The sequence below is a fragment of the Loxodonta africana genome, chromosome 2 (assembly GCF_030014295.1).
Source record: "Loxodonta africana isolate mLoxAfr1 chromosome 2, mLoxAfr1.hap2, whole genome shotgun sequence".
NCBI lineage: Eukaryota > Metazoa > Chordata > Mammalia > Proboscidea > Elephantidae > Loxodonta > Loxodonta africana.
The window spans coordinates 212,759,519-212,786,783 of NC_087343.1; the positions used below are offsets into that span (position 1 = coordinate 212,759,519).

Sequence of the window (27,265 nt, forward strand, 5' to 3'; positions counted from 1 at the left end):
CATTTTTCTTTTCAAAATGAAAATAACCTGATGGTTTTTTGATTATAGAAAATATGCTTACTGTCAAGTGTACAAACAGCACAGAAAAATAAAAAAGAAGAATGAAGCCCCATGTGTGTTAGGAAGGCATTTGCTGCAAGTAATGGGAAAAGTACTAAGAAGATCTTAAACATATAGAGCATTCCTTTTCTCTCTTTGACAAGTCTGCTCAGAGATCCAGCAGTTCACAGCTGTTGACAGCGTGGTGGACCCACACCTGTGCATACCCTCTGCCTTGTATCCCAGTGGTGATGGTGGAGGAGGAAGTGGGGGAGCAAGAATAGGGGCTGTTGCTAGGGCTGCCTAGCATCAGGAGGCCCACTGAGCTACTGACGGAGATTGGGGAAAGGGATGGTGGATTTGACAAGGTGAAGAACCAGAGAACGTGACTTCTTTGGCCCCCAAGAGAAGCTTGGGAGGAAGAGTGGTGAGTCTGGGGGTAGCCGTGCAGGTCAGCAAACCAACAGGGATAAGTACTCCTGCAGAAGAGGAAGAAAGTGAGGAGATGGTCACTGGACAGAAGAGAAGGAAATTCCTTCCAGACGTTCTAGAGAGTAATTATAGCTTCCTGTCTTAGTTGTCTAGTGCTGCTATAACAGAAATATGCAAGTGGGTGGCTTTAACAAACAAATTAATTTTCTCACAGTTTAGGAGGCTACAAGTCCAAAATCGGCACCGGCTCTAGAGGAAGGCATTCTTTCACTGTCGGCTCTGGGGAAAGGTCCTTGTCTCTTCAGCTTCTATTCCTTGGTTCCTTGGCAATCTTCATGTGGCATAGCATCATTTTTCCCCATCTCTGCTCTCTTAATCTGCTCCTTTTATATCTCGGAAGAGATTCACCCAAGATACACCCTACACTAATCCTGCCTCATTAACATAACAAAGAAAACGCATTCTGAAATGGGACTATTACCACAGGTGTAGGGATTAGGATTTACAACATATATTTCTAGGGGACACAGCCCATAACACTGACTAACAGATCAGCAGAGAAGTTGAAAAAAAGTTCATTTGTAGGAGAAAAATCAAAGACATGAAAGCAGCCCAAGAAATACCAAACACGAATTTAAGCTTTCAGCCAGAATAAAGGTGACCTGAGTCACAGACTGAAAACAAGCGTCTAAGATACACAAGGCAACCAGCAGCCTGTTTTCTCCACATACGTGTTTGCCCCAGGAGCCAGCATAACCACTCCAGCTCCCATCCTCACCACCAAGCAGAGGTTCACATAAAAGAATCAAAAGTTAAAAAGAACAGAAGTCAGTGGATGTGCAGGAAGATGTTAAATTACAACATGGCAAATGAAAATTAAATGAATTAAAGCCTAAGAAGTCTAATAAGTAGGCATCATTACAAAAATCATCCGTTTACTATCTTGTGAAAAGACTCAGCCACAGTTCATCACTTTGGAATAAGTCAGTAGCTTATAATTTGAGAAGTTAGTAAAAGAATATGTAGTTTTGTATTGAATAAATCCAGAACAAGAGTTTGACAAAAAAGAAAAAAACACAAATGCAAAGGGACTGGAGGTGGGGGCTGGGGAATCGACTCCACGAAGGCATGAGTGTCCGTGTCCAAGTCCTTCTGAGCTTCCTGTCCTTAGCAGGCTGACTTAAGGTTTTTTGTTTGTTTGTTTGACATCATGTACTAGTGCCAAAATAATAGAAGGGGGGAACCAAAGGATTTCCTAGCCAAGGTAGTCTGTTTTTTATCAGAAACGGGAAATCAAGTGCTTTTCGAGAAGCCTCCGTAAGTTGACTTTGCTTAAGCCTCAGTGACCAGAACTCAGTGATTGTGGTATTGCTAACTGGGAGATGACTAGGGAGAAGGGGTGGGGTTAAATCTGTCACTTGCCAGTAATGAGGGGCTGTTCAATATGAAAATTTTTGTGAGTATTTTTCTAGATTGTTTTTTGTCTCTTCTCTCTGGATGTGCGTACGCTGCCAATTTACATAAAATTGAGATCATACTCTACATGCAGTTTTTTTTTTTTTTTTAAGTAATGTGACTTTATCAGAAATAACATGTATCTGACAAACACCTACATAATCAAGGCTCTATTTTAGGGCAGTGAGGGATAGAGAAGTTTCAGACCCAGGTCCTGCTGCCTGGAGACTTGGACCCATAAGGGATGCAAGGTGGTTGAGGTTCTCCAGGCTATTCCGTACCTTGTGTTTTTTGTACAATTTGTCATCAGCCTCTTTCCATGATAACATAGGCCTGTATCACAGTTGGAAACCCTGGTGGCATAGTGGTTAAGAGCTACAGCTGCTAACCAAAAGATTGGCAGTTCGAATCTACCAGGCGCTCCTTGGAATCCCTATGGGGCAGTTCTACTCTGTCCTATTGGGTCACTCTCAGTTGGAATCGATTCAATGGCAATGGATTCTATATCATGGTTATCCATATGTAGTACTCTTCTGTATAAATGGGCCATGAATTATTCAACCAGCCCTCTACTGATGGAAATTCAGGTGGACGTTTCTATTCATTTTGAAATAGGAGAAATGACCATTTGATTTTTTTTTTAATTTTATTGTGATAAAATATATATAATAAAACATTTGCCATTTTAACCATTTTTTAAGTGTACAATTCAGTGACATTAATTACACTCAGCATGTTGTGCAGCCATCATAACTTTTTATTTCCAAAAGTTTTTCATCACCTCAAATAAAAACTCAGTGCCCCTTAAGTGCTCACTTCCCGTTCTCCCCCTCCCTCCAGAACTTTTGTTTCTGTATTTGCCTATTCTAGATATTTCATGTATTAGTTCTGTGTTTTTAGAAATGTTGATTTTTGGTCCCTCATTTGTACTGAACTGCTTACGTACTTCTTAGAATTAACAATTTCATAATTTCATTTTCTTGATTTCTCCTATTTCTTTTAGTTTTCTTCATATTAAAGTATATGTAGATTTTATTTTTTGGTGATTGGGTTGTAAGAATTTTCAAGATCAGGGTTTTCACTTGCCTGGCTCTGAAAGTACGGTTATAGTAAATATTGTCACCCCCGCCCCCCAAAACAAACAAAAAAACCTGCTGCTGTCTCGTTGATTCTGACTTGTGGCAACCCCATGTGTTGCAGAGTAGAACTGCTCCATAGGGTTTTCTTGGCTGTAATCTTTATGGAAACAGATCATCAGGCCCTTCTTCCACAGGGCTGCCACTGGGTGGGTTTGAACCGCCAAACTTTAGGTTAGTAGCCAAGCACAAACTGTGCTACCTAAGGACCTACGTATTGCCAGCTGCCATAAAAACAAACAGTTTGGTCCTGAAAGGGGGCATTTTAATAAAATTCTAGGCAGAGCAGTGGCAGATACCAGTTTCCTTTGTGTACCATAATTTGTAGCCTCTGTTAGTCTCCCCTCCTCATTTGTTTAAAAATTTTAACTTTGAATTTTGAAGGATAGATACTAGTTTTTGTAACTTTGAATTTTGGTGGATATGAGGTTTTTCAATTTGTATTTAATAGATAATATATTTATAAAGTTTATAATACAAAATTTACATTTATAATACAAAATTTAAAAGATACATCCAATTCTTATACCCCAGCCACTCTTTTTCTTTCCCCAGAGGCAACCAGTATTACAGTTTTTTCTTGGTATCATTCTAGAGATACTTTATGCACACATAAGCAAATACATATGTCTGCACCCAAACCACATGCATATGTATATATTCTTCCCTTTTTTTACACAAATGTTAGCATACCATATATACTTTTCTGTATCCTCTTTTTTACTGTTTAATAATGTACAAATCTTGGATTGCTTTTTAGTTCTTAAACAGCTCCCTCACTTGTTTTCTTTTGACAGCTGCGTACTATTCCATTTGTATGGCTGTACTGTAATTCACTACTTTAAAAAAAAACTACTTTACCAGCCCTCTATTGAGGGACGTTGAGGTGGTTTCCTATCTTTTGAGATTGTAAGCATATGTGAGAGTATGTGTAGAAATCAATTCAGTTCAATGCAATTCCACTCTAATTCTATTCCTAATCGTAGATGCCGTACTTCTTCCTCTGACCCTAACCACCAGAGCTAGGTCAGATCTCAGGCTAAAGGGGGCACAGTCCTCCAGACTGCCCAAGACTTTAGATGTCAGCTGTAAGCATGGGAGTCCCCAGTCTACCTTCTCACCTGCTGGGTACCACTACTCTTTCAGGTTTCATAATTTGCTAGAACATATACTTATGATTACAGATTTATTGTAGCAAAAAGGATACAACTGAAGAGATGACTAGGATAAGATCTGGGAGGGCTTCCAATACAGAGCTTCCATGTCCCAAAGGACTTGCTATCCTGCAACCAGGAAGCCCATGGAGCTTCTGCAGCTAGAGCCTTTATTGGGGATCTCATTACAGAGGCATGATTGATTGAATCAGGGTACATGTGGCTGAACTCAAGCTTCAGCCTGAGGTTATGTGCCTCCTCCCAGGTCTGATTGATAGCACCTTGTGGGTGTTCCTTGCCTGGTCCGTCCCTACCCAAGAGTCACCTAACTAGCATAACCTGTTAGGTAGGAGTAGTCTGGAAGCCCTCATCAGAGACCTTTCAATCACTGGGGAAATTCCAAGGCTTTAGAGGTTATCTCTCTGGAACCAAGGACAAAGACCAAGTTCTTGGGGTAAAGTTGACTGTAACCTTACAGATACAGCTCTAACAGTAAAACCACTGGGTCAAGAGGAAATGGATGGGAATCTGAGGGGTGCTGCTGAATTGTCTTCATAGTTGTACTTATTTACATGCCTTCCAGCTGTTAGTGAAGATGGCTGTTTACAGACCTGTAATAGTGCAGTGTGTTATCAAACTTTCAGATCTTTGGCACAGTGGTAGGTGAAAATGGAAATCTTGGTGTAGTTTTATTTTACGTTTTCTAAGTGAGATTGAGCATCTTTCATATGGTGGAGAGCCCTTTGATTTCCTTTTTTTGTGTTTGCACATAGTTTTTTCTCTATACCTTTGGAATTGTTGGCCTTTTTCTTAATGTTTTGCAAGAGTGCAGTACATACTCAGGAAGTTTACCCTTTGCGGGCTCTCACTGATGACTCAAACCACTGAGTTCATCATTTCAAGTTGTCTTCACAAACAAAAATTGTGTTGTCCTATCACGGAAAGTAAGTTTTCAGTGACTCAAGTAGAACTCCATACATGTATGATAAAATGTCTTTCCTCAGTTGTTTCCGTCTGTGATTAATTCTTCTGACTTTCAGACATTTCTTACACTGTCGTTACAAGATATGGCAAGTCGTGTGCAGTTATCTGGACCTCAAGAGGCAGAAAAATATGTTCTACACATGGTAAGTGTGTTTTCATCTTTTAAAATTAGTGTATTTTTCTCAGTGTAAAAGCAATGTGTGTATATTATGAAAATACAGAAAAGGAACAAGGTGTAGGGGAATTATCCAAAGTAAACCACTATCGACATTATGTTCTGTTTCCTCAAAATCTGTAGTTTTCTGTTCATGGTGTGCTCATGATATACACAGTTGTGTCCTGTTTGTTCTCCTTATTTATTATATTTACATTTTTTCATTGTTAGAGTTTTTGTAAGCATCATTTAAAATACTCAGGGAGTATTTTTGGATACACTAAAAATAATAAAGGAGTGCTCCTCAGCATGCTGGTTCCCGGTGGGATTATGAGCTTGCCCAGAATGTAAATCAAGGCACTGCTTCCTTCCTCAAGAAAGTTTTGCTAAAAAATGTTCACTGAACTAAATAGCATGCTAAGTAACATCATTGATTTACGTTCTGATTCAAGTCCCTCGGCTTATCGCGGACTGGTGTCAGTGCATGACTGCACTGAGTGGCCCTGAGGTAAAGGGTACCGTCATAAACACACACACACATTCACCACCTGCCTTAAGGTACAGGCAGTTCTCAACTTGGGACGGGGTTCCACTCCGAAGACTTCATGGAAGTCTGTTCTTACGTAAGTCGAATACCTCGGGTTTTTTTGTTTTTTAATTTAGCTTTCATTATTATTGCCTTTTATTATCAATATCTTTATAAATCCAATCTTAATTTGTCTTTCGGGGTTGGAAGCATTACATATGAACATAGAGTTTTTTTAATACATTACGTACATACAGGCATACTTTGGAGGTAGTGCAGGTTCTGTTCCAGACCGCCATAATAAAGCGAATATTGAAATAAAGCGAGTCACGAATGTTTTGGTTTCCCCAGTGCATATGAAAGTTATGTCCACAATATACTGTAGTCTATTAAGTATGTAATAACATTATGTCTAAAACTCAGCATACATACCTTAATTAAAAAACACTTTATTGCTAAAAAATTCTAACCATCGTCTGAGCCTTTAGGAAGTCTTAATCATTTTGCTGGTGGTAGTCTTGCCTCAGCGTTGATAGCTGCTGACTGGTCAGGGTCGTGGGTGCTAAGGTTGTGGTGGCTGTGGCAGTTTCGTAAGATAAGACATCAGTGAAATTTGCCACATCGATTGCCTCTTCCTTTCGTGAAGATTTCTCTGTAGCATCCAGTGCTGTTTGATAGCATTTTACCCACAGTAGAATTTCCTTCAAAATTGGAGCCAATCCTCTCAAACCTTGCTGCTGTTTATCAATTAAGTTTATATAATATTCTAAATCCTTTGTTGTCGTTTCAACAATGTTCACAGTGTCTTCCCAGGAGTAGATTCCATCTCAACAAACTAATTTCTTTGCTCATCCATAAGAAGCTACTCCTCATCTGTTGAAGTTTTATCATGAGATTGCCCCAACTCAGTCACGTCTTCAGGCTCACTTCTAATTCAGGTTCTCTTGCTGTTGCCACCACGTCTGCAGTTACTTCCTCCACTGAAGTCTTGAACCCCTCAAAGTCATCCGTGAGGGTTGGAATCAACTTCTTCCAAACTCTGTTAGTGTTGTTATTTTGACCTCTTCCCATGAATCACGAATGTTCTTAATGGCATCTAGAAAGATGAATCCTTTCCAGAAGGTTTTCAATTTACTTTGCCCAGAGGAATCACTATCTATGGCAGCTGTAGCCTTACGAACTGTATTTCTTAAATAATAAGACTTCAAAGTCGAAGTTACTCCTTGATCCATGGGTTGCAGAACAGATGTTGTGTTAGCAGGCATGAAAACAGCATTAATGTCCTTGTACATCTCCATCAGTGTTCTCGGGTGACCAGGTGCGTTGTCAGTGATGAGTAATATTTTGAAAAGAATCTTTGAGAAGTACGTCTCAACGGTGGGCTTAAAATAGTCAGTAAACCGTGTTGTAAACAGATGTGCTGCCATCCAGGCTTTGTTGTTCCATTTACAGAGCACAGGCAGAATAGGTGTAGCATAATTCTTAAGGGCGCTAGGATTTTTGGAGTGATGAATGAGCATTCGCTTCAACATAAAGTCACCAGCTGCATTAGCCCGCTAACACAAGAGTCAGCCTGTCCTTTGAAGCTTTGAAGCCAGGCATTGGCTTCTCCTCTCTAGCTATGAAAGTCCTAGATGGCATCTTCTTCCAATGCAAGGCTGTTCTGTCTACACTGAAAATCTGGTAAGTGTAGCCACCTTCATCAGTTATCTCGGCTAGACCTTATGGAGAACCTGCCGTAGCCTCTACATCAGCACTTGGTGCTGCACCTTGCACTTGTGTGTTATGGAGACCTCGGCTTCTTTCCTTAAACCTTGTGAACCAACTTCTCCTAACTTTGGACTTTTCTTCTGTAGCTCCCTTGCCTCTCTCAGCCTTTATAGAATTGAAGAGAATTAGAGCCTTGCTCAGGGTTAGGCTTTGGCTTAAGGGAATGTTATGGCTGGTTTGATCTTCTATCCACACCACTAAAACTTTCTCCGTATCAGCAATAAGGCTGTTTCGCTTTTTTATCGTTCGTGTGTTCACTGGAGTAGTGCTTTTAATTTCCTTCAAGAACTTTTCCTTTGCATTCACAGCTTGACTGTTTGGCGCAAGAGGCCTCACTTTTGGCCTATTTTGGTTTTTGACATGCTTTCCTCACTAAACTTAATCCTTTCTAGCTTTTGATTTAAAATGAGAGACGTTCGACTCCTTTCACTTGAACACTTAGAGGCCATTGTAGGGTTATTAATTGGCCTAATTTCAATATTGCCCTGTCTCAGGGAAAAGGGAGGCCCACGGAGAGGTAGAGAGACAGGGGAAGGGCCAGTTGGTGGAGAGTCAGAACACACACAACATTTATCCATTAAGTTCACCGTCTTATGTGGCTGTGGTTCATAGCGCCCCAAAACAATTATCATAGTAACATCAAAGAGCACTGATCACCATAGCAAATATAATGAAAAAGTTTGAAATATTTAAAGAATTACCAGAATGTGGCACAGAGACAGGAGGTGAGCACATCCAACTGGAAAAAATGGCGCCGATAGACTTATTTGATGCAGGGTTGCCACAAACCTTCAATTTGTAAAAAAAAAAAAAAACCTGTGATGTGCAATAAAGTGAAGCACAATAAAATGAGGCATGCTTGTCTGTAAAAAAAAAATAATAAAATAAAAATTTACTCCAATGAAGAAGAGTTGGATAAGGTTGGCATTTTGTTGCAGCAATAACTCCACTTGTAGAAGGTTCTAGATCATCTGGATCATCCCTGGGAACAGAGAAGGCGTTTCTAGTCAGAAAATGAGTGAAAGTTGTCTGTATGGTCCATTACCTTTTTTTCTTCATATATTTTGTGGTAACATCTTGCTGCTTCCCAGATCTGTTTATTGACTTTAGCAAAGCGATCAGCATTTGGGTCCATGTTTTCAAGTAATTGAAGCCCCAGATTTAGTTTAGAAAACAAAATCTATACAGCAGTGTTTTGAACGGTAAATCATAAAATTGAACATCTACAAGTGAACATCTGAGAATAACATCAGCAAATCACATGCTGCAACATTGTATGTAGTGCATTTTACTAATGATAAGCGATACCAAAAAAAAGAAAAATACAGTCATAAGCGCAGGTCGTGGTAACTCGAATATGTGGTAAATCGGGCACAACCTGTATTACCAGTACACCTGAAACCCCATTTGTCACTCCCTTCTCCCCAGCACGTCACCACTCCCTGAATTTAGATAAGTGTCATTTAAAGGCTGAGTGATAACTCACCAAGTTAATGTATTGTCATCTACCTGCCTGTAAGTTGTGTACATATACAGCTCTGATCTGGTTCCAGCCCACCTATAACAAATCTGTGACTTCAGCCCCGAGCAGGCAAGCCTTCATATAAATAGAAAGACAGCATTCTACATTTTCCTGCTAGTAATCCCCCTCTGATTTCAGGAGTAGTGCCGTATCAGCGTAAGATTAGCACAGCTATTTCCCATTGTGATAATGGAGTATTTTATTTGTATAGTTCAATTTACAAATGTTTTGAGCTTTTTTTTTGTCCCCTTCCACCTACCCTTCAAGACATGCACACACAGCAAACAAATAAAACCTGTCCAACTTAACCAAACTTGGAGTGCCTGCTAAGAGCACCTTGCTAGCCCCACAGAGGTTACACAGACTCTTTCCCCTGGGAGCTACTGACCAGTGGGTATAAGTGGTTGACACTAGCCAGGACATAAGAGCCAGGCGAGTGTGTGAGGGGTCAGAGGAGGAAGGGTTGGGTTTTGAACGCTGCTTGGCCAACCCAGAGAAAGCCGTGATGCTGCTAAACATCCTACAGTGCACAGGACAGCCCCACAGCAAACTGGGCCCAAAATGTCAATTCTGCTGAGATTGAGAAGCCCTAGCCTGGAGTGTCAGGTCTATGAGGACAGGGATTTATTTCAAGTAAACGTTTTTATTGAAATGTAACAAGCTCCCCTGGAGTATGGCCCCCAGACACCCTTTTGGCTCAGTAATGAAGTCACTCCCAAGGTTCACCCTTCAGCCAAAGATTAGACAGGCCCATAATACAAAACAAGACTAAAGAGGCACACCAGCCCACGGGCAAGGACGAGAAGGCAGGAGGGGACAGGAAAGCTGGTAAAAGGGAACCCAAGGTAGAGAAGGGAGAGTGTTGACATGACATGGGGTTGTTAACCAATGTCATAGAAATATGTATACTGTTTAGTGAGAAACTAGTTTGTTCTGTAGACCTTCATTTAAGTACAATTTAAAAAAAAAAAAAAGATGTAACAAGTAAGTTATAGCTGAATAAATTTTCGCAAAGTGAAAACGTGTATATAACCAGCACCCAGATCAAGACACAGAATATTGCCAGCACCCCAGAACGCCCCTCGTGCTGCTTCTTGTCCCTCCCCTGGCTAGAAAGGTCATCGTTATTGTGACCTCTAACTGCATGTTTTAGTTAGGTTTGTTTTTTGCTTTATATAAAAGAAAACATACAATATATACTTTCTTTGTATCTGGCTTCCCTTGCCCAACGTTTTGAGATTTCATACGTGATGTGTGTAGTTCTAGTTCATTCATTTTCAGGGCTGCTGTATTCCATTGTGTGAGGATACTTACCCATTCTAACGCATGGACGTTTGGGGTGTTCCCAGTTGGGGTTGTTACACTCGGTGCTTCTGTGGTGAATGTGGGTTTGCTTCTCAGTCAGGTGTATTCCACCATTTGTTAAAGAGGTGGCTTTCTATGGTTGTGTTTACGGAAATTACATTCTACTTACAATGTGATGCTGGTTGCTACTTCATTAAATTGTATGTACCCCTTCCCAGGCCAGATATCCCTGAGTAGGCCAGTTGAGGCAACTCACTTTGACTGCTAGCAAATGAAATAATCATTGTCCTCTGTGGAGCTCGTTGTTAGGAATAATCATTATTGTTTGGAACTTCCATTGGTCCCTCACTTTTTAGCTTCATGGACAGGACAATCAGGTGAACCCCCAATCACTGATACAGATAAAGAATGTAGACCTTAAAACTGCCATAGAATCAGCATTGGCAGAAAAATTTTGTGTTTTTTTTTTTTTTTCAAATTTTTGTTGTGCTTTACGTGAAAGTTTACAAATCAAGTCAGTCTCTCACACAAAAACTTACATACACTTTGCTACGTACTCCCAGTTGCTCTCCCCCTAATGAAACAGTCTGCTCCCTCCCTCCACTCTCTTTTCATGCCCATTTTGCCAGCTTCTAACCCCCTCTACCCTCTCAGCTCCCTTCCAGGGAGGAGATGCCAAGATAGTCTCAAGTGTCCACCTGATCCAAGAAGCTCACTCCTCACCAGCATCCCTTTCCAACCCATTGTCTAGTCTAATCCCTGTCTGAAGAGTTGGCTTTGGGAATGGTTCCTGTCCTGGGCCAAGAGAAGGTCTGGGGGCCATGACCCCTGGGGTCCTTCTGGTCTCAGTCAGACCATTAAGTCTGGTCTTTTTTGGAGAATTTGGGGTGTGCATCCCACTACTCTCCTACTCCCTCAGAGGTCCTCTGTTGTGTTCCCTGTCAGGGTAGTCATCGGTTGTAGCCAGGCACCATCTAGCTCTTCTGGTCTCAGGCTGATGTAGTCTCTGGTTCATGTGGCCCTTTCTGTCTCTTGGGCTCGCAATTACCTTGTGTCCTTGGTGTTCTTCATTCTCCTTTGATCCAGGTGGGTTGAGACCAATTGATGCATCTTAGATGGCCACTTGCTAGCGTTTAAGACCCCAGACGCCTCTCTCCAAGGTAGGATGCAGAATGTTTTCTTAATAGATTTTATTATGCCACTTGACTTAGATGTTCCCTAAAACCATGGTCCCCAAACCGCCCCGCCCCCGCCCCTGCTACGCTGGCCTTTGAAGCATTCAGTTTATTCAGGAAGCTTCCTTGCTTTTGGTTTAGTCCAGCTGTGCTGACTTCGCCTGTATTGTATGTTGTCTTTCCTGTCACCTAAAGTAGTTATTATCTACTATTTAATTAGTGAATACCCCTCTTTTACGCGCCCTCCCTCACCCCTCTCGTAACCATCAAAGAATATTTTCTTCTCTGTTTAAACTATTTCTCGAGTTCTTATAATAGTGGACTTATACAATATTTGTCCATTTGCAAATGACTAATTTCACTCAGCATAATGCCTTCCAGATTACTCCATGGTATGAAATGTTTCACAGATTCATCACTGTTCTTTATCGATGGGTAGTATTCCATTGTGTGAATATACCATAGTTTATTCATCCATTCGTCCATTGCTGGGCACCTTGGTTGCTTCCATCTTTTTGCTATCATGAACAGTGCTGCAGTGAACCTGGGTGTGCATATATCTGTTCGTGTAAAGGATCTTATTTCCCTAGAATATATTCCAAGGAGTAGGATTGCTGGACCATATGGTAGTTCTATTTCTAGCTTTTTAAGGAAGCACCAAATCAATTTCCAAAGTGACTGTACCATTTTAGATTCCCACCAGCAGTGTATAAGAGTTCCAATCTCTCCGCAGCCTCTCCAACATTTATTGTTTTGTGTTTTTTGGATTAATGCCAGCCTTGTTGGAGTGAGATGAAATCTCATTGTAGTTTTGATTTGCATTTCTCTGATGGCTAATGATTGTGAGCATTTCCCCATGTATCTGTTAGCTACCTGAATGTCTTCTTTAGTGAAGTGTCTGTTCATATCTTTTGCCCATTTTTTAATTGAGTTACTTGTCTTTTTGCAATTGACTTTTTGCAGTATCATGTAGATTTTAGAGATAAGGTACCGATCAGAAATGTCATAGCTAAAAACTTTTTCCCAATCTGTAGGTAATCCTTTTACTCTTTTGGTAAAGTCTTTGGATGAGCATAGGTGTTTGATTTTTAGGAGCTCCCAGTTATCTAGTTTTTCTTCTGCATTCTTAGTAATGTTTTGTATACTGTTTATGCCATGTATTAGGGCTCCTAACATTGTCCTTATTTTTTTTTCGATGATCTTTATCGTTTTAGATTTTATATTTAGGTCTTTGATCCATTTTGAGCTCGTTTTTGTACATGGTGTGAGATATGGGTCTTGTTTCAATTTTTTGCAGATGGATATCCAGTTATGCCAGCACCATTTGTTAAAGAGACTGTCTTTTCCCAATTTAACTGTTTTGGGATCTTTGTCAAATATCAACTGCTCATATGTGGATGGATTTATGTCTGGATTCTCAGTTTTATCCCACTGGTCTGTGTATCTGTTGTTGTACCAGTACCAGGCTGTTTTGACTACTGTGGTGGTATAATAGGTTCTAAAATCAGGTAGAGTAAGGCCTCCCACTTTGTTCTTCTTTTTCAGTAATGCTTTACTTACCCGGGGCTTCTTTCCCTTCCATATGAAGTTGGTGATTTATTTCTCCATCTCATTAAAGAATGTCGTTGGAATTTGGATCGGAATTGCATTAAATCTATAGATCATTTTTTGGTAGCATAGATATTTTTATAATGTTAAATCTTCCTATCCATGAGCAAGGTATGTTTTTCCACTTATGTAGGTCTCTTTTGGTTTCTTGCAGAAGTGTTTTGTAGTTTTGTTTGTACAAGTCTTTTACATCTCTGATAAGATTTATTCCTAAGTATTTTATGTTCTTGGGGGCTACTGTAAATGATATTGATTTGGTGATTTCCTCTCCGAGGTTCTCTTTGTTGGTGTAGAGGAATCCAACTGATTATTGTATGTTTATCTTGTATCCTGATACTCTGCTGAACTCTTCTATTAGTTTCGGTAGTTTTTTTTTGAGGATTCATTAGGGTTTTCTGTGTATAAAATCATGTCTGCAAATAGAGATACTTTTACTTTTTCCTTGCCAATCTGGATGCCCTTTATTTCTCTATCTAGCCTAATTGCTTTGTCTAGGACCTCCAGCACAATATTGAATAAGAGTGGCGATAAAGGGCATCCAGAAGAATTTTCTCGAAGCATCAGAAAATAATTTCCACAAAGCAAAACACAAATGTATTAGGGCTTCAATTTTTAAAACACAGGGCAGTGTAAATTATGTCTCAATGAAATGGATATTTAAAAATGCAAGGGCAGGAGTGTGTGTGTGTCAGTTTTGCACCCCTGAGCATATATAGTGGTGCCCAGCACATACTAAGTGTTCAGTAAATACTTGTTGAATAAACTAATGGTGCTTAAAAATACATATACAAAGTTATATTTATTGCTTTCTAAGTTATGTTTACTTTGTGTGCTTTCTCCTGGCCATATGTATCACCATATATTTACACAGTGATTAGGTCTAAACTGCTTTCCTGTTTGCTTTTTTTATAGATAGAAGATGGTGAAATTTTTGCAAGTATTAACCAGAAGGATGGTATGGTTAGTTTTCATGATAACCCTGAAAAATATAATAACCCAGCCATGCTTCATAACATTGATCAGGAGGTAAATATGAATGCAAGGTTTTACGTTTTTTTATTGATGTTTGAGATGTTGTGGATAAAATACTCGTTGCTCCTGTGCTCAGGATAATTTTAGTTTTAAGCACAGGTAATTCCCAGTTGATGAGCATATTAGTTTCTAGAAAGGTAATTTCAAAATGAGTTGCATAAGACTCTTCAGGATGATATGGTTAGAAATGAATGATGGTTAGATTTCCTAACCTCCTCACCAAAGCCTACTTTAACTCCTCAAACACTTGAAGCATCTTATTAATTAGTAAAATTATACCTGTACCCAGCCGCCATTTATCATACAGAGTTTTGTTTCTGTAGAGGTCCGGGTCCAGATGTCAGAGAGCAAGAGTTAGCTGGGTGGCTGAGGAGGGAGGATGAGCACAGGGAAGCCTCCCCTACTGCAGAAGCTGCCACCTCTGTGCTTTCTGAGGTTGTGCTGCTCCAGCATCTTTTGGGGCTGTAGGTCAGGTAATGCGTGGGACATTTGCCCTGGGCTGAGGGGCATGGGCTCAGACTGTGCCTATGTCTACCTTGGTCTAGGGAAATGGGTTGAACCAGGAAGTAAATCCCAGAAACTTAAATGCATAGTAATATACTGCACCTCTACAATTTTTCCCAATTCTAAAATCCAAAAAAACTGAAAACTGGACGTTTTTTCTAAGCCATTTGATGGCAAAATGTTACCTGAACTGTATATAGTCTTTGTACCACTTGGTATGAATATTCTTAGATTTCACTGCAAAAAATATGAATGTGTTTGATTTCAGGGAACTGCTCTAGATCCTGCCAGGTGTGTTAGGTAATGTATAGCGCTTATACTGTTTTGGGGCCCTGGTGGTGCAGTGATAAAGCATTTGGCTGCTAACCAAAAGGTCAGCAGTTCGAATTCACCAGCCACTCCCTGAAAACCCTGTGGGACAGTTCTACTCTGTCCTGTAGGGTCGCTATGAGTCACAATTGACTCAACAGCATCGGGTTTTTGGTACCGTATTAGCTTTCTGAAATCCAAAAAACTCCAAAACCCATTTGCCCCATGGGTTTCCAGATTAAGGAATTCTGAACCTATAGTACTCACATGAGTACCCATTGCCATTGAGTCTGACTTTGAGCGACCCTATAGGACCCATAGGGTTTCCAAGGCTGTAATCTTTACAGAAGTAGACTGCCACATCTTTCTCCCATGGAGCAGCTGGTGGGTTTGAACCGCTGACCTTTCGGTTAGCAGCTGAGTGCTTAATCATTGTGCAACCAGGGCTACTTGTATGAATAAACCAAACCCACTGCCATCAACTTGGTTCCTGCTGATATGAATAGCCTGCATTAAAAAGAATGTACTACTTGGCTTGAAACCATTTACTAATCATGTCAAATGTGTACCACACAGATGCTGAAATGTATAGAGCTTGATGAGCGGCTGAAAGCCATGGATCAGGAGATTACAGTGAATCCCCAATTTGTACAAAAGGTGACTATGCTTTTTCCTCATTAACTAGAAGTGGGATCATTGAAGACGGGATGTTGCCACATCAGGATTATTTTCAAAATAAGATACGAAAATGTGCTTAAGGGTGCTCCTTTGCCTACTCTGCATTACACAGAGGCTGACGTTCCTCTGTGAAGGACCAGGCTAAAAAACTTTGGGGCGCTTGTTGGGGGCTGGTGGGAAATCCTTGACAAGCGAGAATAAATACACTGCCTCACTCTCCTTCCACAGAGTATGGGATCACAAGAAGATGATTCAGGAAACAAACCATCCAGCTACTCTTGAAACTAGCATCCTTCCTGAGTTAAAGAAACTATCACCGTGCCCGGTGGCGAGTGTTAGGAGTGAGCAGAGAGGACCAAGACTGTTTCACCTGGACATTAAGAAATTAAATTTTGTTTTGAACCCTGAGTCCTATATGCTTTCAGAAAACCATTCTCTCTGCAAAGAAAGGAAAAAAAAAAAAAAAAAAATTCTGAAACTTTAAAGCCTGTTGTGGATTTATTTATCCTCAGATTAATGTTGTCATTGCATTAAATCTACCTTTTTGTTTTAAATTACTTGAATGTTGATGTGTTTCTGTATCACTTTTTTTCCCTCTGAAAGGATTTGAAAGAACACATTCAGTGTGAATTTTAGGGGTTTTTGAAAGATTTGAATCACAGTTGATACTATTTTCCTTTTTAAAAAGATGGGAGTCCATAAGGCAGAATTGTTTAATAATTAGAAGTGTAATGTGCATTCTCATGACAGTATGAATTGAGAATTAAAGGTATGCTATTGTGTTCTTAAACACTTTCTAAATGATAGTGTTTTCTATACTCTCTTACAGTCTTGAGAATGGCTTTTTTCCTCTCTACTTATGATCTTTATTAGATACCGTACTTTCTTCTAGAAGCAGTTACAGTAAGCTACACAGGTGTGTATTGATTGCTGTGAAATCTCTCTGACTACAGAGTTCAGTGATTTAGCCCAGGAATGATGTGGACCTATGTAAACTGTGTCCAGATTAAAACACATCCAATTTGGTCCTTTAAAAATATTTCTTGGAGGCAGGGGTAAGATGACAGAGTAGTTAGACAATTCCAATTTCTCTTACAACAAAGACCTGAAAAAACAAGTGAATTGATTATATATGAAATCTAGCAGCGCTGAACATCAAAGCCAAAGTTGAGTAATAAGACTGAGCAACAGCAGGAGGGAAAGGCAGTTCAGAAGCAGTGAGACGTTGACAGACCTGACCTGGTAGGAACCAGCACCCTGCAGGCTGGGTTGGCGGCATGTGCGGTGAGGCAAGCAGTGGCGCTCAGGATGCATTTTCCACATGGGGAGAGACCAAGCGATGGAGTCTACTCAAACCTCCAGAACCTGTGAATAATGGCGTTTAATCGACAAAAGTGTATGTGTCTAACCTGCGCAGATCAAAAAACACCCCCTTTGGGAAGAATCTTTCTCCCATTTCCTGCCCCTACCCCACTCTACACCAGGTCCTGGGCCAGCTTCAGTGATTGCCACATTCCCTGGGCTGGAAGTAGAACCTGTTGTGCCCTGAGCCATTCTTTCAGCTTCAGAGAGGGGACAAATTAACAAAATACAATCTGTCAGCTCTTCTAAGCCAGGAACTCGGCAGGCACAGCCCCTTTGCCTAGGCACAGACGTAAAGGGTCCGTGGACTTTAAATCTTTAAATACCTTTCACCCCTGCATAGACCTGTGTGGGCCCATTTCAACAGCATAGGCCTTCATTAGCACACTACACAGGGTGTATACCTGAAGCCTATTTTCAATTATATCAGCTCTAAGGTGGAGTGGTCGATTGGTGACATTTGACACCACTCTGCCAATTAAGTAGGGTCCTCGCCTCCCCACTTCAGGGGCCTGAAGACCGGTGTCTCCACCCATGCCACTTAGCCACCCATGACTGGGGTCCAAGAATAAGTGGTACCACCCAGTCCTTACAGCCAACAGCAATGGATGCCCATAGTCCAGCTGGAAAACCCACCCACCTGCACACTCTAGGGAATAGGGACACTCTTTCCTTCCAAACACTCGGACAGCCATCAGCCTCCTGCCTTTCTCCGTGCATGACCCCCTACCACAGCCAGATACCTGTGCCTACTGCAATCACCCTTGCCCATCTGGGACAGTAGATGAGAGCCTGCAGCACACACTTGGTGACTGGCTACCAGGACACCTGAGCTGAATCCATACAAGAAAAGTAAATGGACTCCTGGTCTCACATACCTAGTAACAGATCTAACCACCTGGTGACAGGATGTGAGAGCTTCAAAGACACCAATAATCAAACTAGCTCACAAAACCAGCCTATTTGGGCATATCAAAACAAAACAAGAAGCTAGGACACGGTAAGCAAACATAAATATAAATATAGTAACATTTTAAAAAATACAGTAAAAAATAAATATAGTAACATTGATGGCTCAGAGACAACAGTCAATATCAAATCACATAAAGAGGCAGACTGCGATGGCTTCAGCAAGTGCCCAATATAAAGAATCAAGAAGACTTCCAGAGGAAGATAACTTCTTGGAATTATCGGAGGTAGAATTCAAAAGATTATACAGAGCTCTTCAAGAGATTAGGAAGGAGATCAGGCAAAATGCAGAATAAGCCAAGGAACACACACACACAAAGCAACAGAGGAACTTAAGAAGGTTATACAAGAGCATAATGACAAATTTAACAGGCCGCAAGGATCCATAGACGGCAAACTGAAATCCAAAAGATTAACAATAAAATTTCAGAATTAGACAACAGAAAGTCACAGCAGAATTGAGGCAATGGAAGTCAGAATTACTGAGATTAAAGACAAAGCATTTGACACCAACTTATTTGAGGAAAAACCAGATAAAGAATTTTAAAAAATGAAAAAAACCCTAAAAATTATGTGGGACTCTATCAAGGGGAATAACCTATCAGTGACTGGAATACTAGAACAGGGGGGATAACAGAAAATACAGAGAGAACTGTTGAAGATTTGCTGTCAGAAAACTTCCCTGATACTGTGAAAGGTGAGAAGATACGTATCCAAGAAGCTCATTGAACCCCACAAAAGGTAGATCCCAAAAGAAAGTCACCAAGACATAACCAAACTTGCTAAAACCAAAGATAAAGAGAATTTTAAGAGCAACTGGGGATAAACGAAAAGTTATCTACAAAGGACAGTCAATAAGACTAAACTCAGACTATTCAGTGGAAACTATGGAGGCAAGAAGGCGATGGAATCACATATATAAAGCCTTGAAGGAAAAAAATTCCCACCCAAGAATTACATATCCAGGAAAACTGACTCTCAAATATGATGGCAAAATTAGGGCATTTCTAAGAAAACAGAAATTTAGGGATTAGTAAAAACCAAACCAGAATTACAAGAAATACTAAAGGGAATCCTCTGGTTAGAAAATCAATAACATCAGATAACAACCCAAGACCAGAACACAGGACAGAACAATCAGGCATCAACCTAGATAGGGAAGTCACAAATAAATCAAAGCTAAAACACTAAAAATAGGGAAATAGAGACATCAATATGTAAAAGGCGACAACATTAAAACAAAAAGAGGGACTAAATAATGTCATAGATATTTCACATGGAGAGGAAGTCAAGGTGATATAGAGAAATAAAAGATTGGTTTAAACTTAGAAAAATAGGGGTAAATATTAAGGTAACCACAAACAAAACTAACAATCCTACACATCAAAATAAAAAAGAAAAACAAAGACTCAGCAAATACAAAATCAACAATGAAAGGATGAAAAGAAAATACATAAAGAAAAATGACTCAGCACACAAAATTAAACTCAACAACACCCAAAAAATACATCAAAATGACAGCACTAAACTCATAACTATCAATAATTACACTGAGGAGCAGGAGAGCAGTGGGATGCAGAACCCAAGTTCTCATAAAAAGACCAGGCTTAATGGTCTGACTGAGACTAGAAGGACCCCAGTGGTCATGGCCCCCAGACCTTCTGTTAGCCCAAGACAGGAACCATTCCCAAAGCCAACCCTCAAGACAGGGAATGGACTGGACAATGGGATAGAAAAAGATGCTGGTGAAGAATGAGCTTCTTGGATGAAGTAGACACTTGAGACTATCTTGGCATCTCCTATCTGGAGGGGAGATGAGAGGGCAGAGGGGGTCAGAAGCTGGTGGAACAGACACAAAAAGAGAGTTGAGGGAAGGAGTCAGCTGTCTCATTGGGGGAGAGCAATTAGGAGTATATAAATTAGGTGTATATAAATTTTTGTTTGAGAGACTGACTTGATTTGTAAACTTTCACTTAAAGCACAATAAAATTCAAAAAAGTAATTACGCTGAATGTAAATGGACTAAATGCACCAATAAAGAGACAGAGAGTGGCAGAATGGATAAAAAACCAGGATCCATCTATATGCTGCCTATAAGAGAGAAACCTTTGACTTAAAGACACAAATAAACTCAAAGGATGGAAAAAATATATATCAAGCAAACAACTAACAAAAAAGACAGGAGTGGCAATATTAATTTCTGACAAAATAGACTTTATACTAAAGTTCACCACAAAGGATAAGGAAGGACACTATATAATAATTAAAGTGTCAATACAACAGGAGGACAAAACCATAATAAATATTTATGCACCCAAAGACAGAGCTCCAAAATATATAAACTCTAACAGCATTGAAAAGAGAGGCAGACAGCTCACAATAATAGTAGGAGACTTTGGCACACCATTTCTGGTGAAAGACAGAACATATAGAGAGAAGCTCAATAAAGACATGGAAAATCTAAATGCCACAATCAACCAACTTGACCTCATAGGCATATACAGAACACTTCACCCAACAGCAGCCAAGAGTACTTTCTTTTTCAATGCAAATGGAACATTCTCCAGAATAGACCACATATTGGGCCATAAAGGAAGCCTTAAGAGAATCCAAAGCGTCAAAATATTACAAAGCATCTTTTCTGACCTTAAAGCCATAAAAGTAGCAATCAATAACAGAAAAAGCAATGAAAAAAATCAAACTCATGGAAAGTGAGCAACACCTTGTTCAAATACGACTGGGTTATAGAAGAAATTAAGGACAGAATAAGGAAATTCACAGAATCAAATGAGAATGAAAACACAGCTTACCAGAACCTTTGGGACACAGCAAAAGGAGTGCTCAGAGACAATTTATAGCAATAAATGTACACATCCAAAAATCAGAAAAGGCCAAAATTAAAACACTAACCCTACAACTAGAAAAATAGAAAGAGCAGGAAAAGAAGCCCTCGGTCACCAGAAGAAAGCAAATAATAAAAATGAGAGCAGAGTTAAATGAAATAGAGAATAGAAAAACAATTGAAAGAGTTAACAAGACCAAAAGCTGGTTCCTTGAAAAGATCAGCAAAATTAATAAACCAATGACCAAACTGACAAAAAAGAAACAGGAGAGGAAGCAAATAACCCAAATAAGAAATGAGATGGGCGATACCACAACAGACCCAACTGAAATTAAAAGAATCATAGCAGAATAATATGAAAAACTGCACTCTAACAAATTTGAAAACCTAGAGGAAATGGACAAATTTCCAGAAACACATTACCTACCCAAATTAACACAAACAGAGGTACAACTAAATAAACCTATAACAAAAGAAAAGATTGAAAAGGTAATTTAAAAACTCCCAACAACAAACACAACAGAGAACGCCTGAGGGAGCAGGAGAGCAGTGGGATGCGGACCCCAAATTCTCATAAGACCAGACTTAATGGTCTGACTGAGACTGGAAGGACCCCGGTGGTCACAGCCCCCAGACCTTCTGTTGGCCCAGGACAGGAACCATTCCTGAAGCCAACTCTTCAGACATGGATTGGACTGGACAATGTGTTGGAGAGGGATGCTGGTGAGGAGTGAGCTTCTTGGATCAGGTGGACACTTGAGACTATGTTGGCATCTCCTGCCTGAAGGAGAGATGAGAGGGTGGAGGGGGTTAGAAGCTGACGAAAAGGACACGAAAAGAGAGAGTGGAGGGAGAGAGCAGGCTGTCTCATTAGGGGGAGAGTAATTGGAAGTGCGTAGCAAAGTGTATATGGGTTTTTGTGTGAGAGACTGACTTGATTTGTAAACTTTCACTTAAAGCACAATAAAAATTATTAAAAAAAAAAAAAAAAACTCCCAACAACAACAACAAAAAAGCCCTGGCATTGACAGCTTCACTGCAGAATTCTACCAAACTTTCAGAGAAGAGTTAACACCACTACTACTAAAGGTATTCCAGAGCATAGAAAAAGATGGAATACTTCCAAACTCATTCTATGAAGCCAGCATAACACTGATACCAAAACCAGGTTAAAGACACCACAAAAAAGGGAAATTACAGACCAACATCCCTCATGAACATAGAAGCAAAAGTCCTCGACAAAATTCTAGCCAATAGAATTCAACAACATATCGAAGCAATAATTCACCATGACCGAGAAGGATTCATACCAGGTATGCAGGAATAGTTCAACATTAGAAAAAAATCAATGTAATCCATCACATAAATAAAACAAAAGACAAGAACCACATGATCTTATCAATTGATGCAGAAAAGGCATTTGACAAAGTTCAACAGGCATTCATGATAAAAACTCTCAGCAAAATAGGAATAGAAGGGAAATTCTTCAACATAATAAAGTGCATCTATACAAAGCCAACAGCAAACATCATCCTAAATGGAGACAGTCTGAAAGCATTCCCCTTGAGAAAGGGAACCAGACAAAGATGCCTTGTATCATCACTCTTAGTCGACATTGTGATGAAGGACGCGGCCAGAGCAGTTATGCTAGAAAAAGTATCTCTATTTGCAGATGATATATGATCTTATACACAGGGAACCCCAAAGAATCCATAAGAAAACTGCTGGAACTAATAGAAAATTTCAGTGAAGTATCAGGATACAAGATAAACATACAAAAATCAGTTGGGTTCCTCTACAGCCACAAAGAGGACGTTGAAGAGGAAATCCCCAAATCAATAGCATTTACTATATAGCTCCTAAGAAGGTAAAATACTTAGGAATAAATCTAACCAGAGAAGTAAAAAGCCTATACAAAGAAAACTACAAGACACCAGTGCAAAAAAACAAAAGAGATGTACATAAGTGGAAAAATATACCTTGCTTACGGATAAGAAGGCTCAACATTGTGAAAACGCCTATTCTACCCAAAGCCAGATACAGTGCAAACCTGATCCAAATTACAATGGCATTTTTTAATGAGATGGAAAAACAAATCACCAACTTCATATGTAAAGGGAAAAGGCCCCAGATAAGTAAAGCGTTACTGAAGAAGGACAAGGTGACAGGCCTCACCATACCTGATTTTAGAGCCTATGTACCACCACAGTAGTCAAAAGAGCCTGGATACATAGATTAATGGAGCAGAATTGAGAATCCAGATGTAAATTCATCTACGTATGAGCAGCTGATATTTGACAAAGGCCCCAGATCCATTAATTGGAGAAAAGAGTCTCTTTAACAAATGGTGCTGGCATAACTGGATATCCATGTGTAAAAAAATTAAACAAGGCCCATACCTCACACCATGCACAAAAACTAACTCAAAATGGATCAAAGACCTAAATACAAACTCTAAACGGTAAAGTTCATAGGAGATAAAATAGGGACAATGCTAGGAGCCCTAATACATGGCATAAACAGAATACGAAACATTACTAACAATGCATAAACACCAGAAGAGAAACTAGACAACTGGAAGCTCCTAAAAAACAAACACTTATGCTCATCAAAAGACATCATCAAAAGAGTAAAATGACAACGTACAGGCTGGGAAGAAAATTTTGGCTACAACAAACCTGATCAGCATCTAATCTCTAAAACCTACAAGATACTGCAAAACTTCAACAACAAAAAGACAAATAACCCAGTTAAAAAACGGGCAAAGGATATGAACAGGCACTTCATCAAAGAACACATTCAGGCAGCTAACAGATACAGGAAGAAATGCTCAGGGTCATTAGCCATTAGAAAAATGCAAATCAAAACTACAGTGAGATACCATCTCACCCCAACAAGACTACTATTAATCCAAAAAACACAAAATAATAAATGTTGGAGAGGTTGTGGAGAGACTGGAACACTTACACACTGCTCGTGGGAATGTAAAATGGTACAGCCACTTTGGAAATCGATTCGGCACTTCCTTTAAAAGCTAGAAGAAGAACTACTATATGATCCGGCAATCCCATTCCTTGGAATATACCCTAGAGAAATAAATGCCATCACATGAATAGATATATGCACACCCATGTTCCTTGCAGCACTGGTCAAAATAGCAAAAAGATGGAAACAACCCTAGGTGCCCAACAACGGACAAATGGGTAAACAAATTATGGTGTATTGACACAGTGCAATACTGTAAAATGGTAAAGAACAATGATGAATCCGTGAGACATTTCGTAACATGGAGGAATCTTAAAGGCATTATGCTGAGTAAAATTAGTCAGCCACAAAAGGACAAATATTGTATGAGACTACTATTATAAGAACTCGAGAAAAGGTTTAAACACAGAAGACATTCCTTGATGGTTATGAGGGTGGGGAGGGAGGAGAGGGGGAATCACTAACTAGATTAGCAGCTGTAGCTCTTAACCACTAAGCCACCAGGGTTTCCAACTAGATAGTAGACTAGAATTATCTTAGGTGAAGGGAAAGACAACACACAGTACAGGAGAAGTCAGCCCAAATGGATTCACCCAAAAGCTAAGGAGTTTCCTGAATATTACCAAACATATCGAGGGACAGAGTAGCAGAGTTGGGGGCCTGGGGACCATGGTTTCAGGGGCCATCTAGGTCAAATGACATGACAAAGTTTATTAAGAAAATGTCCTACATCCCACTTCGGTGAGTGGCATCTGGGGTCTTAAAAGCTAGCAAGAGGCCATCCAATATGCATCAATTGGTCTCAACCCACCTGGAACAAAGGAGAATGAAGAACACCAAAGACTCAGGGAAAATATGACCCTAAGATACAGAAAGGGCCACATAAACAAGAGACTTCATTAGCCTGAGACCAGAAGAACTAGATAGTGCCCAGCTACCACCAATGACTACCCTGACAGAGAACTCAACAGAGAGTCTCCGACAGAGCAGGAGAAAAGTGGGGTGCAGAACTCATATCCTAGTAAAAAGACCAGACTTAATGGTCTGACTGAGACTGGAGGGGCCCCAGAAGACATGGCCCCAGACTCTCTGTTAGTTCAAAATTGAAACCATTGCCGAGGCCAATTCTGCAGACAAAGATTAGACTGGACTATAAGATATAAAATGATAATTGTGAAGAGTGTGCTTCTTGGCTCAAGTAGGTACATGAAACTAAACGGGCAGCTCCCGTCCGGAGGTGAGATGAGAAGGCAAAAGGGGACAGGAGCTGGCTGAAGGGACACGGGAAATCCGGGGTGGAAAGGAGGAGTGTGCTGTCACAGTATAGGGAGAGCAACCAGCATCACATAACAATGTGTGTATGAATTTTTGTATGAGAAACTTGCTTGAACCATAAACTTACACTTAAAGCACAAAAAGAGAGAGAGAGAGACAAAATTGCTTCCAAAAAATAAATAAAGAATACGGGCACCATTTTTCCTCAAAGCAGATTCATTAAAATACCACTTCATTTGGAATATACGAGTTCAGGGGGAGAATGGTAGCGCTTTGGGGCCTTGTACCACTATCCCGGCTGCCTCCTAAGTTAACCCTTCATGGTGCCTACTGGGTAGTATTGTCTCCCAGTTTTAAACCCATCTTTCTGTATTCTCGAGTCCCCGGGTTGTGCAAACAGTTAACACACTCAGCTGCTAACCAAAAGGTTGGCAGTTTGAGTCCGCGCAGAGACGCCTCAGAAGAAAGACCTCGTGATCTACTTTCAAAAAAAAAAAAAGAAAATCAGCCATTGAAAACCCTACGGAGCTCAGTTCTACTCTGACACACATGTGGTGGCCGTGAGTTGGAGGCCACTTGAAGGCAACTTTTTTTTTTTTTTTTTTGGTATTCTAGTTTGTGGTCCTGGGGCTAGACCTCTGCAAACTGCAATTCTCCCGGCTAGGTTCTGACAGCAGGAAGACTAGGGAGAAAAAAGGAGGACTCCTTGGTGCTTGCCTCCTGCTGTAATAGATGACCCCAACAGGAGCCCTTTGCCCTGGCAGCAGTGGACCGAGCAGGAGCCGTTAGCTCCAGCCTGCAGTTCTCCCATGCCCCTAGACGCAGACTCAGCGCTCCCGCTTAGGGATCCAGGCCCAGGCAGCAGTGGACCGAGCAGGAGCCGTTAGCTCCAGCCTGCAGTTCTCCCACGCCCCTAGACGCAGACTCAGCGCTCCCGCTTAGGGATCCAGGCGCCAGCAGACAGGCGATCCCCTCCTCCTCACACGGATGCCAGAAGTCCAGCCTCACCGGGCCTCCAGACTTCTAAGGCGGCAATCCCAATCTCTTCCCTTTGTTCCCCAAGCCCCAAGGGTGGTGTCTGCTTCCTGCATGGACTGCCTAAGTGATACATAATTCTCTTTTTCCTTCTCGAACACCTGGTTAATGGCTCTATTAAATGTTTTCTCTTAAACAGGTGTGGTTTCTGTGTCCTTACAGGGATTGATTTAGAAAATTTTAGGGGGCTAAGGAGATAAAGGAGATGAGTGGCCTCATTTATTACTAAGAAGAGAAATGTCTCCTGGGTTATGCCTGTATCTTATTTGTGAAAAGCTATCAGAATCCGTTTGCAGCATGAATAGTTAAAACAGCCTTAGCTGTTCCGTTGAGCTAATTCTCAGCAGCAGACTACTTTGTGAAAATATTTAGTGTGGCATTTTGATGGTGCCAGAAGATGGTGAGTTTCCACTTAGGGAATTGTCTTAGTTATCTAGTGCTGCTATAACAGAAATACCACAAGTGGGCGCCTTTAGCCAACGGAAATTTATTTTCTCACACTTTAGAAGGCTAGAAGTCCAAATTCAGGGTGCCGACTTCAGCTCTAGTTGAAGGCTTTCTCTCTGTTGGCTCCGGAGAAAGGTCCTTGTCTCTTCTAAACTGCTTGTGGGCAATCTTCATGTGGCTTGGCTTGTGTCTTCCCGCATTTCTGCTTCCTACCTTGCTTGTTTAACCTTTTATATCTTCAAAAGAGATTGACTCAAGAAACACTCTACACTATTCCTGCCTCATTAACATAACAAAGAAAATCCACAGGTATAGAGGTTAGGATTTACAACACATATTTCAGGTGGGCACAGTTCAATCCATAAGAGGAATTAAGGCAGTTTCTGAGGTCCAAAGATGTCGGCTTAGCTTGGTGTTTGTTCATTAATGGGTCTACCAGTTCTCTAAGGATTTTTTTTTTTTTTTGGTCTTTTCATGGTAATTTCAAATGGCATTAGTGCAAATAACTAATTGCCACATACAAGGGATTACCGAGTCAGAATTGACTGGAGGGCAACCAGTTTGGTG

At 40.5% G+C, this 27,265-nt stretch overlaps 1 protein-coding gene across 2 annotated transcripts in view; it reads left to right on the forward strand.

The window, feature by feature from the left end:
• COPS3 (COP9 signalosome subunit 3) overlaps nt 1–16,340 on the forward strand; it is a 32,158-nt gene extending 15,818 nt beyond the window's left edge. For both annotated transcript variants that reach the window (XM_003420654.4, XM_023539723.2), the window contains 4 exons: nt 5,257–5,343; nt 14,173–14,286; nt 15,682–15,762; nt 16,012–16,340. In XM_003420654.4, the coding sequence (XP_003420702.1) occupies nt 5,257–5,343; nt 14,173–14,286; nt 15,682–15,762; nt 16,012–16,065 (336 nt within the window). In that variant the 3' untranslated portion in view covers nt 16,066–16,340. The remainder of the gene's footprint in view (nt 1–5,256; nt 5,344–14,172; nt 14,287–15,681; nt 15,763–16,011) is intronic.
• Nucleotides 16,341–27,265: the final 10,925 nt, after the last annotated feature.